This window comes from Crocodylus porosus, unplaced genomic scaffold (genome assembly GCF_001723895.1).
Source record: "Crocodylus porosus isolate Cpor-Errol unplaced genomic scaffold, CroPor_comp1, whole genome shotgun sequence".
NCBI classification, from domain to species: domain Eukaryota; kingdom Metazoa; phylum Chordata; order Crocodylia; family Crocodylidae; genus Crocodylus; species Crocodylus porosus.
The window spans coordinates 49,356,313-49,372,655 of NW_017728950.1; the positions used below are offsets into that span (position 1 = coordinate 49,356,313).

A 16,343-nucleotide genomic window follows, 5' to 3' on the forward strand; every position below is an offset into this window, starting at 1 on the left:
AAATTATTAGAGAGTAGGTTTAGATTAGACATCCGCAAGAACTACCTCACAGTTAGGAGCTGGAACCAGCTTCCTAGGGAAGTGGTGCTGGCTCCTACCCTGGGGATCTTTAAGAAGAGGCTTGATGCCTACCTGGCTGGACTCATTTGAGTCCAGTCTTTTCTCCCACCCAGGTGGGGGGGGTTGGACTTGAGAATTTACAAGGTCCCTTCTGACCCTACTTCTATGATTCTATGATCACCTGCTGGATTTCACTATCCAACGCAGGGTGTCAAGGGCTTACACCAAGGCTAATACCCTTGACTTCAGAAGGGCCAACTTCAATGAGATTAGGAGAATAGTGGGGGAGGACTGAGGGCCCAGAAGGTAGAGAAGATGGGAGTCCACGAGGGATGGTTAAGGGGGCAATCCTCCAGGCCCAAAGAATAACAGTCCCCAAGAGAAGCAAGGGGGGTAAAAGTGCTCAGAAACCTCCTCGACTCAGCAAGGGCATTCAGCAATGCCTGAGGACTAAAAGGTGGGCGTACAACCAGTGGAAGGAAGGAGCTATCACCAAGGAGGAGTACTCCTCCTCAGCCCATGAGTGTAGGAGGGCTATTAGGAAGGCCAAGGCAGAGATGGAACTCAGGCTAGCGTCCAGGATTAAGGACAACAAAAAGTCCTTTTTCAAGTACACTGGGAGCAAGAAGAGGGCACCAGGCAATGTAGGGCCCCTGCAAGACGCAAACAGTAATCTTGTGGCTACTTCAGACAAGAAAGATGATATTTTTAACAGTTTCTTTGCCTCTATTTTCTTGAACAGGGACCGGGACATCCCACCTACCAGAGGTAAGGACAATCTCAGGGATGGCTCTGTCAGGCCTTCAGTCAGTCCAGATGTAGTTAGGGATCTTCTGGAAGGGCTAGACATTTTTAAATCTGCAGGCCCAGATGCCCTCCATCCAAGGGTGTCGAGGGAGCTGGCAGGGGTCATCGTGGAGCCTTTAGCCCAGCTGTATGAGCATTCATGGTCTTCTGGCCAGGTGCTAGGGGATTGGAAACTGGCTAATGTGTTCCCAATTTTCAAAAAGGGAGGAGGGAGGACCCAGGTAACTATAGGCCTGTAAGCCTCACCTTGGTGCTCAGGAAGTTCTTGGAGAAAATTATCAAGGAGCACATCTGTGGGGGGCCAGCAGGGAAAACCATGCTTAGGGGCAATCAGCATGGGTTCATCAAAGGCAGGTCCTACCTGACCAACCTAGTTGCCATTTATGACCAGGTGACTAAATCCATGGGTGATGGTATCACCATGGACGTAGTCTTTCTACACTTTAAGAAGGCCTTTGATAATGTTTCTCACCCCATCTCATCAATAAATTAAGTGACTGTGGCATTGATGCCTACACAGTTGGATGGGTAAAAAAAAAATGGCTGATGGGGCACCCCCAGAGAGTAGCGGTGGACGGGTTGTACTCAACCTGGTAAAACGTGAGCAGTGGGGTACCCCAGGGCTCAGTCCTAAGGCCCGCACTGTTTAACATCTTCATCAGTGACTTGGATGAGGGGGTGGAAAGCACACTGACCAAGTTTGCTGATGACACTAAGATGTGGGGTGAGGCGGACACACTTGAAGGGAGAGAGAGGCTGCAAATAGATTTAGACAGACTACAAAAGTGGGCAGATGAGAATAGGATGGGGTTCAACATAGACAAATGCTGCACCTTGGGAAGAAATCCACAGCATACATCCAAACTGGGAAGTTCACGTCTTGAAAGCACAGAGGCGGAACGGATCTTGAGATGAACATGAGCCGCCAATGCCAGACCGCAGCCAGCAAGGCCAGCCATACCTTGTCATGCATCCAAAGATTCATCTCAAGCCGGTCCAGAGAAGTGATACTCCCCCTCTATGCGACTTTGGTCAGGCCGCAGTTGGAGTACTGCGTCCAGTACTGGGCACTGCATTCCAAGAGGGATGTGGCCAGCCTGGAGAGGGTTCAGAGGAGGGCCACCCATTTGGTGAGAGGGCAGCAGGACAGGCCGTATGAGGAGAGACTGAGGGACCTGAACCTGTTCAGCCTCAGCAAGACGAGGTTGAGGGGGGGACCTGGTGGCTGCCTACAAACTCATCAGGGGAGATCAACAGCAAATAGGCAGAGCCCTTTTCTCCCCAGCACCACCTGGGATGACAAGGAACAATGGTAATAAGCTGATGGAGAATAGGTTTAGATTAGTGATCAGAAGGCAATTTTTTTTACAGTTAGGGTGGCCAAAATCTGGAACCAGCTTCCCAGGGAAGTGGTCCTTGCCCTCACCTTGGGCAAATTCAAGAGGAGATTGGATGATCACCTGTCTGGGGTCTTGTGAACCCAGCATTCATTCCTGCCTGTGGTCAGGCTAGATGATCTGTTCAGGTCCCTCCTGACCCTAGCTACTATGAGACTATAAAAGCACTCAGTGCTCTCATTCACATCAGTGATTCTCAACCAGGGTGCCACAAACTCCTTTTAAGGGTGTCACAGGGTATCAGGCAATATTAGCACTGTTAGGTATGCAAACACCCACAGAAGGCACAAAATAAACCAATAGGTTTAAACAGGAATCCAGAGTGTCAAAAACATACTGGCCTGTTGTGGTCTGAGCCTTCCGCAACAGAATAATTCCTCTTACCATATTTATTGGAATGTAAGACAACCCTGATTATAAGAGGATTCCCCAATAATTAGATTCTATATATACATTTTCCATACATTTGTTATAATTTTCCAGGTATAGAATCTAAATATTGGAGGTTTACCTTGAATTTGTCACCCCCTGCCCACTGCTACAGCAGGAAAAATAAGTCGGGGGAGGCAGATAGTCCCCTTGCCCTCTGCCCTGCAGCCCCTTCCCCCTCTCCCTCACTGTCGGACCCCATTCTTGCCGAGAACATGGAAAATGAGGGACATATTTTAAAACACTGGGCATATCCACATGAGACTTTTACTGCAGAGCTGGCTAATTACTACCTAATTATGCTTAGTGCGGAACTGTCTACACGTGCAGCCCTATTAGGCTATAGAAAATTAATTAATTCCACTGCAGGTTAGTACTTGAAAATACAAGTACTATTCTACAGCAGAGTTCCTTACTGCACAGCAACACGTGTAGACGTGGACAGGGCTGGCTGGGGCACAAAAGTGCTTCTGTGCAGGGCTGCTTGCTGGCTAGTCCTACACTGGAGCACCCTCATGCCCCAGCCAGGCCCTCTGCAGCACACTGAGCCGGGTCAGCACAGCCTTGGACTGGCAGACTGGCCCCCAGGGGCCCCTGAGAGCTGGGGCTGCTCCAACCCAGCTCACCATGCTGCAGTCTTGGGCACGCATGAAGCTGAAGTGCCAGTAACAATAAACTTATTCAATAAGCACCAGGGTTTATTGCTTTGTATTAATTTCACATGTAGACACACCCACTGACTTTGAAATAAAAATAACTAGTAATTTTCACATAGGCAAATTACCGTGGGTAACTACAGACTTAATTCATCCAGAATTGATGCATTTTACTTCTTTTGAAGCTGCCATAAGGTTTAGTACAGGAACTCTATAAGCACATTTTAAGCAGAACTTATGTACCTACTTATCATGCATACTTTCCATTGTATATAAAAAGGCTCATGATTTACCACAGGGGTTGCCAACCAGGGGTACAGGTACTCCAGGGAGTATTTGGAAAGGTCCCAGGGGGTATGAGCCTGTGAGCAGGGATGGAGTGCCGCTGCCTAACAGGAGCAGAGCCAGGGCAGGGAGAGCATCAGCACCCTTCTGTGGGCCGCAAAGGCGCCACACTGCCGCCACTCACCACCCTGCCACACTTGCCATCCGGCTGCTCACCCCCCCAAGCCTCCCCTCCCCCCACCGTCTGGCCCCTCGCTGCCACCACCCCCACTTGCCATTCTGCCACTTACCCCCTGCAGGGGTACACTTATTAAAAAGGAGGCCACTTGAGGTACACTTAGTAAAAAAGGTTGAAAACCCCTGATTTACCATATAGTTCATTGGGCTGGGCCCAAGGAGAGACAACAATGTTTCAAATAAGCATGGCCCCACAGCTCAGCAGTGCTCAGTATGTGTGTGTACACCAGATACCACCCACAAAGGATTCACTTGATAATTAGCCCCACACACTCAAATGGAAACAGGTGTTCTTGTCATGAGACCTGCAAGAATCTATACACAAATGAGGTGCCGGGACCTGCTCTGGCTCCACCTCATGGAGGGCAGGGCCACACTAATCATATGCAACAGGCTGAGAGAGGAGGCAACAGAGAGATTCTGGGTAAACTGTTTGAGGTCCCATTTGGTGATGTTTGCCAGACATTTAAGGCTGGTGAAGAAACAGGAATATTTGGAAATTGGAAAGAAATGTGCAGCTGTAGGAATGAAGAGGAAGTAAAAATGTATGCAATGTAGTATGACTTGTAAATGAGTCAGTGCTGAAAGGAATTGAGCACAATGGGCACTATCATATAGCCTTGTGGTAGGGTCCCCTCCGTATGTTTGCCCAATATGGGCCATGTGTTTTATAGTCATGCTCAATGATGGCTACATTTAAACAGCTTCATAGCTGGTTTCCGAGCACATGCTGCTTTTGGCAGCAGTTTCATGTTAGAAAACGTAGTTAATGAAGTTTCCTTGTAAGATACGGAGCTTTTTTCCCCCCCTATAGTGACTGGGGCAAAACCTCATCTTGTATTCAAGGTAAATATGGTATTTTTCTGTAGTCATATTATGGAGTGAAAAGTAAAGAGCTGATATTTTCCAAAAGGTGCCTCAAGTCTTTAAAAAAAAAGTTGAAAACTACAGGGTTACATGGGAGCTCAGCATCTCAGAGAATGGTACTGCTTTTTATTTAGGAGCCCAGGTGTATATTTTGGCTTTCCAAATAAAAAATGTTATCAGCCTCTCTAACTCAGATTCCTGTCTATACAAGGAAAAGAACAAAAATACTAATGACTTCTCTGCACCATACTGTGATTCTGAGAATGTAATCAAGTGTGTAAAGCACTTGGAATATATCAAATAGGTAGTACCCGTCCTTGAATTCCCTTTCCCTACCACACTAAACCATAGTACACTCATCTCTGACACTGGCAACTTTGTTGTTTGGTCAGATGGGCCATGTTCTAGCAAAGCACTTAAAAATGAGTTTTACTGACAGAGTTTCAACAGAATTGTTCACATGCTTAAGGTCAAGCATGTGTTTAGCTGCTTTGCTGGATCAATGCCATGGAGTAGACTTTCTTCCAGAACACTCAAAGTATGCTGCATGTAACTCTCTCTCTCTCCTTCATTTATTCATTTTTTAAAGATTTTATATCATCCCTAGAGTCCCCATTGTGTAACAGAATCCATATAGCCAGAACCCTGAACCTGTGCAGAATCCCTTTGAAGTCAATGTGATATTGTGCAGCCTATGTTGCATTTGTTGCTGGCACTACAGACCCATCCAATTTTTGCCTGGTCATTTACTACACACTTTCACTGGCTGCCTTGTTAAAGAAAAACTTTGTGCCTACCATTTATAACGTCAGCCTCCCAACAAGTTACTGACAGATGTTAGCATGGAGGCAGTGCAGTTCACGCAGTCAAATTAAGCCATGCCATCTCTTATAATGATGTTGCCAAGTTAAAATAAAAGCTAAATTGCAAGCTGCAAGTGCAGCCAGACTGTCTATTTAAATGGTGACAGTTCTTTTAGTAGCTCCCCCAGCCACTATTGCCAAGGTAGAGTGGAATCATGCACTCAACCACCAGTGTCTTTGTCAATTCCTTTCCATTCCTACCCTTAATTTCTATGATTCTATTCTTTTCAAAACTTCTGTCTTGCTTGCAAATTTCTGAGATTATTGCCTTATTACATGATGCCTGCTGCCACAAAGCTGGTGCTATTTCAAAGCTATTCTGTTTCTTGTATGCCAGTGAGTCTGCATTGCAAATCAATGGCAACCAAAGAGCAAGTTTAGTCTACTTTTTTCTTTTTTTTCTTTCTTTTTTTAATATAAAAAGCAAAAAAAAAAACCCCACATAAAACTTTTGGGGGTCTATTTTCTCCTTGATATAAACATAAACTCCCATTAACATTAATGGAAGGTAGGCCTGTGCACCTAATGGGTAAGATACCAAGTCACACACACACACATATTGAACAACATTTACTTGTCCATTATAAATTCTTTGAAAAAAAAAAAAAAAAGTCTTTATAAGTCTTTGTAGTCCAGAAGGTTCTCCCATCTTTCCTCCTTTGTTGCTGTGTGGGCACAATTAATGAATTACTTAGGCTATTCCATACAGCTCAGCCTGATATTTTGTAATTCAGTGTAACTGTGTAGAAAAATTATACCAGATTGAAGGACTCCAGCCTCAGAAACTACTTTTCAATTGAATGGCATATTAAAAGGTTTCAAAGCATGGAGCGCTATTAATGTATGAAAGTAATCTTGCTGGTAAATGTCATAGAATTATTAATTCTCCTACAAAACCTTGTTCATTTATTCCAGGTGTACACATGGAGCATTATATCTATATTGTTTTCCCTAGGACCTCATTAACTAAAATCTAGTTGACGTATTTTGAAAACAATCCTGTGGGAGTTTGTTTTTTTGTCTTTTTTTTTTAAAGAAATTAAATCTACAAGTTGTAGTGAAAAAAAAAAAAAAGAACAGCAGGGAGGGGTGGAAAGTCAAATAGAATAAAACAAAACACAAAGGTTCAGATCTAAGTAGTTCCTGCCTGGTTTGGGACTACATTGTGACATGCAGGTGACATCTCAGTAGAAACCCTTGTGTAAACTGTCACATCCTGTTTAGTAACTAGTGAAATAAACGCTGTGTATTTTTAGTTGACAAGTCTCATTTCATACAGCAAACTATCCTGCCAAGCTCTAGTTAATTGAACTACTTAGATGAGTAATGTTAGCAGACTCAAGCTCTTGGTTTCTCAATCAGCTATCATGCTTAGAAAATTAGTAAAACAAAAAGGCCCAACCTCACAAGCTTTACCTGAGAGCAATTTTCACTCATGCAAGTAAACTCACGGCATGAGTACAAATTATTCTTGAGTCAAGGCTGGTCCCGGAAATCGCTGGTTGCCTGCTGCCAGGTTTCTAAATTTGGAATCCAGCTGCTATTTTGGTTCCAGCCAGTTAAAACTCTTCCACCTCAGGAATGACAGTATCACTGCTAAAAGGGATCCTCAGAACCAGTGATTAGTGTGGCAATCACTATTCATCATGCTTGGGCAATGACTGCCTCCTATTTACTCCTACAGTTTATAGAACACTAAAGAAATTCTTTCATGAAGAGGAGCCTGATTCGCAGTTTTGTGCCCTGGGGGGTGGCGGTGCACAGGGCAGCATCAGTGGCGGGACTGTCAGCAGCAGCCAGGCTGACAGCACAGCAGCTGCTGTTTTTGCACCTCTCTGGCTAGGGACTGACATTACACATAAACCAGTTTAATTGATCAGAAGCTGGTTTAAACCTATAACAGAACAGAAACTCAGTGCACATAAACCAGTTTCAAAATGGCCAAAGCTGGTTTGAGATAAACCTGGTTGAATGTAGTATCAGACTTAACTGATTTGGCTCAAACTGCTTTATGAAATCTCTCTTCCAGACCTCTAACTTGGCACCCAAGCCTGGTGCCCCAGTTGCTCCCCCTTAGCTATGGTACTGCTCAGCAGATTTGATCATTGCAAAGTAAACTTCAGCACATTCATCCACTTCTTAGATCTGGCAAGTGCTGCACTGGCACTCTTACTTTGGGTATCAGAGCTCACTGCAGTGATGATGATTCCTTGCCTTCAGTTAGGCACTGGAGGAAATAAAGGGCAAAATAATGAAGTAGCAGCAGCTGTACTTGACTATATTGCTTAAGAAACTTAATTGTGACTTACATCCATCTGTCACAGTCACAGTAGGGTTTGTGTGAAGGGTATTTTCCACACAATGCAACACAGCGCAATATGAAAGATGGGATGGAATGTTTTTGTAAGTATGCATGTGCCAACAGGTCTCGGTATATCCCATTTAATTGAAAGGCATAACACCAGTTCCTTTAATCATAGTGTGGAGGACACCAAAACTAGAACCAGTATTTCAGCAAGCCCTTTTCAGATGTGGTTAAAGAGTTGCTGCACAACTGATAACAAAGCAAATATACTTTCCCTAGAATCCTGTGAAATGCGATGAGAAAAGGAAAGAAAAAAAGCCCACAAGGTCTCAAAAGGTATCGTTACTGCACACCGAATTTTACAAGCTTAATTTTGGAGAGTGTCTGCCATGACCTTTCACACCAGTGATCCCCACCCTCACTCCCCATCGTTTGTGGGGACTATGTTGCTCTTGAGCCCGTATGATATTGCACATAGCCCCAGTAAGTTAAAATATTAAAACTCAGGTTGACAAAGAGAGCAAAACCTGATGATGCCTGCAGCAAGTTACTTTCTCAGCATAGCTGCCCTTCAGTCAGTGATGACTGGGGAACAGTTGCCTTATACAATGCCCTGAAGACATTCCACAAGAAGGATCACAATGCCATGGCTGATAGTTTTATCCATTTTATAAGAGTAAAAAGAGACAGAACCAAATTCTGGTCTTGGTCTCAACTCTGTAGGTACAACAGTAACTTTACTGACGTAAGTGAAACTGTTTTAGCTACACTGCAGTGTAAATGAGATTGGATTGCCCTAAATATATATATTTTTAATTCAAATCTAGCAAAACTTAAACCTTGATCTTGCTAATAGCATATACAAGATAAAAAGCAGGCGATTCCCCATAGTGTATTCAACAGAGGTAACTTAATTAGTTACAACACTTCGGCTATGATCTGGAAAAATCACACTTTATTGGTGGCTTACCAAAAAACAAAAAACAAGCCACGAAGAAGGAACTCACATAGGAGCCAAGTTGCAAGATCTACAGGTGGATCAAATCCCTCTTCAAACCCAGAAGTCTTAGCCAGCACACAGTATATAATGTCACAATATGAAATCCAGCAAAAATTAGCATCAAGCCTGCTTCAGGACTCAAAGACCAAACAAAACACATCATTAAATTAGTTTGAGTGTAGATAAATTGGCCAGAGGACCAAGGAGATATTGAGCAAGTGCAGCCAACATGGAGAATCCCTTCAGAGGTTTCTTTTCTCATGAGAGGGAGAGAGAAAAGCACTGGGCCCTTTCACAGCACCTGAGGACACTGTATAATTGCTCATATGATGGAACAGATTTCAGACAGCAACCAAAGTACAGTAAGTACAGCACTGCAAGGTCACCAGAGGAGAAAGACTTTACATAATCCCACAGCCAGCCACATGACTAGGTGCAGTTGTCATAAATGAAGTCATACTCTTAGCAGTCTAGGGAACAATCATGGCAAATGCGCTTTGCTCTGCTGCCACCCAGTCTGCTCCCCACCTGACTGGGAAGGGAGGTAGAGCAGCCCTGTGGGTGGAAGAGACAAATCCTACTGAGTAATACAGCTACAAAGCTGCTTGGAGGAGATAGGGAGGGTGAAAGCAGAGGTTCCTGCCATCCGATCCTGGGCTCCACCTGTTAAATAATGCAACTGCAGCTGTAAAGCAGGGCTGCAGTACGGGATCAAATGATCCTGTGTGTTCCTCACCTTCCCCAAGGGAGAAGGATATGGTACCTGTTGGTGCTGCAGATCCTGGTAGAGGCCAACTGCATGGTCCCTTGCAGCTTCCCTCCCACTCCACTCACACCCCTACTTTTCCCAAATCATGCTTGTATCCCAGAAAGTCAGCTGGAGTAATGAGAGCCTGAGAGGAGAAGCAGGGAAAAAGTGTAACCCAGTTTGGCCCTATGGGTGCACTGCAGCAAAAAGCTACAAGCAAAAAGAGGCTTCCCAGCATCTGTCTACCTTCCAGGGGCTGGCACCAACCAGGATCCCCCTTTCTTCGTTCCCTCAAATGAAGTGAATCAGATGGCCCCTTCTCCTTCTGCCCCTGTCACCTCTCACCACCTTGAACCTGGGGTTCGGCCAATCCAGAGAATTGTGCCATCCAGTGACTGCCTCTGATCAGTGCAGCCTCACCCCCACCATGGAGGAGGTCTAGCTGCCAGGGTCCAACTTGCTCACCCACAGCAGCAGTGACAGCAGCCACTGGCACACAGAGACTGGCTCTCATGTGCACGCGCACACACACACACACACACACACACACACACACACACACACACACACACACACACACACACACACTCTCTCTCTCTCTCCGTCACCACTCCAGAACAGTGGGAGCTGCAGGAAGCCTGAGGCTCAGGGACACGCCATCATTTCCTACCTCCTCCCTCCTCCACTACCTGACAATGCTGCCCCTGTACCTGAGTGGCTTTGTGGAATTGCTTCTTCAGCCCTGCTACAGACATCGTGGGATGCCGCAAGGAATCTCCTGGGACTCACGAATGCTGCTTCTGCTGCTGCAGGAAAAGAGAAAGGACCAGATGGCTGGCTGCAGCTGAAAGGGGAGATGATTTCTCCGTCTCCCTCACTAGCTGGCAGCTCCCAGATCCTCTTTAGCCCACCGAACAGGGTATCAGTCGGTGGTGCAGAAACACCCTGACGTCAGAGAGAGGAAATCCAGCCTCTTAAAGGGGAAACTTAGCATCCCTTTTCCCTCCCGTATCCTGTAAGAGCAAACCCAGCTAAGAGCAAACCCAGCCTTTCCCATTTGTTTGCACAATGTCAGCAGCCCTGATTTCCCTTTAGCAGAATTTTCATTGTTATTTTTTTTTTTAAATACCCCCATAAAACCCAAGCATAAAACAGCTGCAACAAAAAAAACCACTTTTTACTAGGCATTTAAAACCCTGCAGTGTTTCCAATTAGGACAGAGATTCCCAAATCACTACAAATTAGTAAAGAAGTAACCATCGCAAACATTTTATGTTTCTTTATTTTCTATTAATCATACATGCCTGCCACTCTGCAGGCCCTGCTCTGGATTTCTGGCCTTGTGTCCCTGTGCTAACTAGCCAACCCCTGCCAGTTCCTTTCTGCACTATTAGTGTCGTCCAAGGACTGCAGAGGAAGTTCAGATTTTGCTATAATTAGGCCATCCTCTTCAAATATGCGAACCTAAACATGGGCACTTAACTCCATAGCAGGGCATCAGAATAAAAGTGGCATAATTTTCCTAGATGCTCAACATCCTCCACTAAAAATGAGTGGAAGACAGGCAGTTACCTCAGAGAATCCAGCCACTTACAGCAGCAGTTCCCTAAACATACAGGTATTTGATTTTATGCATGTGAAAATTCTATTTATTCGTGTTATATACCCAAGGATTTAGGCCTTATTTGGTGTGCCTAGTAGTGGAGCTCAGTGTCTAATTTTTAAGCACCCAGATTTGAAATCTGGTGTAATATCCCATTAAATCTCTCCTGGATTATTTTACCAAATGAATGTTAATGACAGATAAAGAATAATCTTAAAAGGTCAAAAATCTGTTGAGCTGAGATGGCCTGTCAGTTAAGGCACTCTCCGGTCTGCCACCTACTACGTATCAGGGAGTTACCTGCCACCTCCACACATTCTTTTTCTTCCTGCCTCAGCATCAAGTCTTCTCTAAATAAGACTTTAGGAGGAAGGGTCAGCAACCCCTGGCACGCGTGCTGAGCATGGCACACGAGGCCGTTTTGCTTGGCACGTGACCACCAGTCTGGACTCTAGGCAGCTGCTGCTAGCCACAGAGCCTGGGCTGCTCCCAGCAGGCAGCTGCGAGGCTGCAAGCCCTGCTGCATCTGGAGTATCTGCAGCCCGAGCACCATGGCTGGCAGCAGATACTCCAGAGCCTGGGCTGGCTGCAAACAGCTGCTGCCTCCCTGCCCTGGCCAACAGATGTAGTGCTGGCACCTGCTGCCTTCCCAGAGCCCAGGGCCGGGAAACAGCCAGGGCCAGGACAGGGAAGCAGAAGCTGTTTGCAGACTCTCAGCTGCAGCCTACTCAGGTTCTGGGTAGCTGCTGATAGCCACAGGGCCTGTGTCGCTCCCAGCAGGCAGCTGGGAGGATGCAAGCCCTACTGCAAGGAGCCCAGGATCCATGGCTGGCAGCAGCTACCCAGATCCTGGGCCAGCTGCAGCCGGGAGGCTGCAAACAGCTGCTGCCTCCCTGGCTACCTCCCAGCCCCAGGCAGGCAGCAGGTGCTGGCAATGCTCCCCACCATGTTGCCTCTGTAGAGCAGCATGTGGAAACTGGCATGGCAGGGCACAGTGGGAAGGTACACAAAAGCTGCCTGCTGCCCTGAGGTCCCTGCTGCCCTGGCCACACTTCCCCTGCAGGTGGGGGCAGCAGCAAGGCACACAACTCTGTGCTGCTGCCCCCGTGCACACAAGGGAAGTGTGACCAGGGCAGCATGGAGCTTTCAGCAGCAGGAAACGTCCCTGTGCAGCCCCTCTGTGCACGTCTGCTCTGGGTTGCACGCGCTGTGCTTTAGAGGGCCCAGGGGAGGGCAGCAGGGCTGGGAGTGCAGCGTGTGTGACCCAGAGTGGCAGTGCACTGAAGTTCTATTTATTGTCACCAGGTTTACAATTTTTAGAAAATCTGGTATTTCCCATAAAAAGGCAATATTTATGATTATACTAATATGCTGTGCATCCTGCTGTGTACCCCCCGCCCTTGTTTTGTTTTGCTGGCATGTTGGCACTCTGGCACCTTCCAAGGTACACATTGTGGTTTTTTCAGCACTCTGGCCAAAAAACATTGCCTACCCCTGCTTTACAGAGGCTGAAGACAATGAAAAGTAAAAGGAGCTATTTACAAAACAAATGATTTGATATTCCTTCAACCAACTGAGAGACAGGAGCAAAGGATGCTTTCTCCATTTCCCTGCTCTTTTTGAGCAAGTGAAATGGTAGATGTAGATATACCCACATACATACATACATACATGTACACACATAAAGACATATATATATGGAAGCCAAGTTGCAAGATCTACAGGTGGATCAAATCCCTCTTCTAAACCTAGACGTCTCAGCCAGCATATCTATAGATAGACATATTTATGTGTGTATACATGTATGCATACATACACACAGACAGGCATCTGGGGGTTTTAAAAATAAATATATAAATATTTTTTTAAACCAAAAATGTCTGTTGTGTAATTATAGGTAAAGAAATATTGCTTTAAATAAACACTAGAGGACATGGTGGCATGGGAGCAATCCTAAACTGTCCCAGAAATGGACTGGATGACTGTTTTCACACCTTTCACAAATGTGTAAGTGATTACCCCATCTTGCCATTGATTTTGCATATTGTAGCAGGTCTGGGGTTTCCTCAGACAGGCTTCTGCCACTTGGCAGCCTGTTTTCCTTTCTGGCACTCTACAACATCTCCCACCTCACCTGCCATGCCTTGTTACCAGGGATAAAGCTGGGAGGAGGTCCTTGAACCAGAACACTCTCAGTGCCCTGCAGTAGTTCCCAACCACTCCAGTGTCCTTGGGCCCTGCAGAAGCCCCCCACAGCATCATCCCCCTTACAGTCTTGCCCCTTTTAGCAGGTTCTCAGCAGCCTCCCCAAAACCCCCACAGCTCCCTCATGCTTCATTTTACAAATTAGCAGACTGGCTCTCCTTCACAGTCCCATCAGAGTAACTTTCCTGGGTCTAGGCTGAGTCATATTCTAATAATTTCACTTAGCTTCAATTCAATTCCCCTTTCAGCCCAAGAAAAAATCCCCTGACTGACTCTACCCCTTCAAGGCACCAGTCCACCCCCACTTCCCTATCAGGGCACAAGGGCTTACTATTAGCAAGCTTACTGCTCTGCTCCTTCCCTGATAAGCAGCAGGGGTTTCCCCTTACTGATTACTTTGCTTACTGCTCTGCTGCTTGTGGTCTGCCCTTGCAGCCTGCACCCTGTTAGCAGGCCCACAACTCTGCAGTTTGTCTCATTGCAGCCTGCACCCTGTGTTCAGTACCAGAAGTTAGGGGCCCCTATTACAATATGAATAAAAATAAACCATATTTAAATATTTAAGAAACAAATATCTGCCCTTATCAGTTAAAAATAACATCCTAAATTTAACTCCACTGACATCAGCAGTTGCTTTACATTACTTCAATAAGAGAACATCATTAAATGGAAGAAAATCTTTTGCTCCAATGAGAAAGATTATAGAATTTCCCACTAGCCACATTCCTGATTGTATGAGTGTCCTAACACAAAGTAGAGCAATACTTACATTTTTTCTCATCATGTACAACTGTGGCAGCACCTCAGAGATTAGACCATAATAACTGATTTATAGCAAACGTTTACAATATCTTATGTGAACCCAGTTAGGGTGATATTGTTGCATACCACACTCCTTACTTTCTACCCCTTCATCCAAGGGATACCGTAACAGGTCGCTCTTCCCCTTCCCCGCACCATCTATCTAGCACTCCACACCTTGCATAAGCGCCCTAGGATCCTTCTTTGGGGTTCTTATGCCCCACCCTATACTCACCTGCAATGTCTTGATGGAAAGTAAGGATGAGTTCTTGTGAGCAGGAGGCTGCCTATTGTATTGGATATGTTGGGGCCTTTCCCCTATTTGGGACTGACCCCTGATTTTCTCTAGCTAGGCCTCCCCATCTAAACCCACTAAATAGGGTTTGACTTTGAGGCTCTAGCCTTTTCCATTGTCTTGAGGCCCGGGGACCCTTTTTCCTGCTCCAATCACAAGGTCCAGGGGGCCCAGGCATCAACCCCACAGCTGGAGGGCTGCAAGCCCAAAACCAGCAAATGAACCCAAACCTGCCACCTCCCAGGCCACCAAAAAAAAAAAAAAAACACCAAAAAAAAAAAAAACCCAAGACCAGAATAACACGGCACCACAGGCACACAAGTAAAAGAAAGAAGCCTGAACTATACAAGCAGCTCTGGAGACTGGTAAGGGATGGAGCAACCCTGGGGGCTTCCTTTTACTTGCTCCAGCAGAGCTCCTTCACCCTTTGGCTGCCAGCAGGAAACTGCCTGCCTGGACTCAGTCCTGGGGTTTAAAAGGGAGCCAGGCCTTGCCCCTTCTAGGCAGCTGACCACTAGCAGGTGTGGGTCACTGGCTCCATCCAGTTGCCCTAGCAACTGGCACCTGAGTGGTTATTCCAGCTCTACAAGTAGCAGGCATCTTAGTGCCCTGATACAGATACATACAGATTCATCTGGACACCTAATAAAATAACATTTCCATTCTTAATAGGAGTGCCTAGCTCTTGTAGGCAGATTTCATATCTTATTATCTCTTTTATTAGAAGACCTCAAGGTGCTTTGTGGAAGAGATCATTATCGTCATTTCCCCTTCCTTCCCTGCCCCCCCGTTCCCACCTGTATCTTTCTCTCTGGACATTTCCCCAAAAAGTTGAGGGTGGCTTAGAAAAAATCCAGATAAAGCAGATAAAATAAAAAAATAAAAAAATAAACAAATCCCAAAAGAATATCTAAACTTGTCCACACTCACTAAAAGCCTGCTCAAATTAGAGAAAAGTCAGGGATGCACTGAGGTCCCAGAGGGGAGGGGAGCCAGGTGTCCAAGGAGAGTAGTCACTCCTCAAGGAGACAATCCTGCAAGCCCAAAGACAGCTAATCCCAACAAGGACCAAAGGGAGCAAGAGGGCACACAAGCCCCCATGGCTCACCAAAAGCATCCGGAAATGTCTCCTAGCAAAAAGGGAGGTGTACACCCAGTGGAAAAGAGGGGACATCACCAGGGAAGTCTATACTGCAGTTGCTTGGGGATGTAGGGGGGAGTCAGGAAGGCCAAGGCAGAGTTGGAACTGGGACTGGCTTCCCAGATTAAGGACAATAAGAAGTCCTTCTTTAAATACATAGGGGGTAAAAGAAGGTTCCAGGTAATGTGGGGCCCGTGCAGGACACGTTAGGAAATTTGGTCATCACACCAGATGATAAAGGCAACATATTTAATGATTTCTTTGTCTCCATCTTCCTAAGCAGGGACCGGAACAGCCACCCCCGCACTGGGCCCCCCTCAGGCCCCAGGGGAGGTGCACCTGGGCCAAGGGTGAGTGAAGAACAAGTTAGGGAACTTCTGGAGGGACTGGACGTATTCAAGTCAGCCAGTCCGGATGATCTCCACCCTAGAGTAATAAAGGAATTGGCCGAGGTCATTGCAGGACCCCTGGCGTGGCTTTATGAGCACTCGTGTGCTCTGGTGTGGAGCCAGAGGACTGGAAGACGGACAACGTGGTTCCTATGTTCAAAAAGGGGAAGAAGGAGGACCAGGGAAACTATAGGTCATTAGTCTTACCTTGATCCTAGGCAAGCTGTTTGAGAAAATTATTCTGGCACACGTCCA

The 16,343-nt window shown here is 46.1% G+C and overlaps 1 protein-coding gene and 1 long non-coding RNA gene across 2 annotated transcripts in view; one reads left to right on the forward strand and one right to left on the reverse strand.

Moving 5' to 3' along the window:
- The window catches only part of SH3GL2 (SH3 domain containing GRB2 like 2, endophilin A1), a 215,102-nt gene extending 204,444 nt beyond the window's left edge, over positions 1–10,658 (reverse strand). Inside the window, exon 1 of the mRNA XM_019555338.1 lies at positions 10,365–10,658. Within this exon, the coding sequence (XP_019410883.1) occupies positions 10,365–10,409 (45 nt within the window). The 5' untranslated portion in view covers positions 10,410–10,658. The remainder of the gene's footprint in view (positions 1–10,364) is intronic.
- Positions 4,298–16,343, forward strand: part of LOC109323657 — a 24,273-nt gene continuing 12,227 nt past the window's right edge. The window contains exons 1-2 of the long non-coding RNA XR_002104711.1: positions 4,298–4,391; positions 15,077–15,085. This is a non-coding gene — a long non-coding RNA (uncharacterized LOC109323657). The remainder of the gene's footprint in view (positions 4,392–15,076; positions 15,086–16,343) is intronic.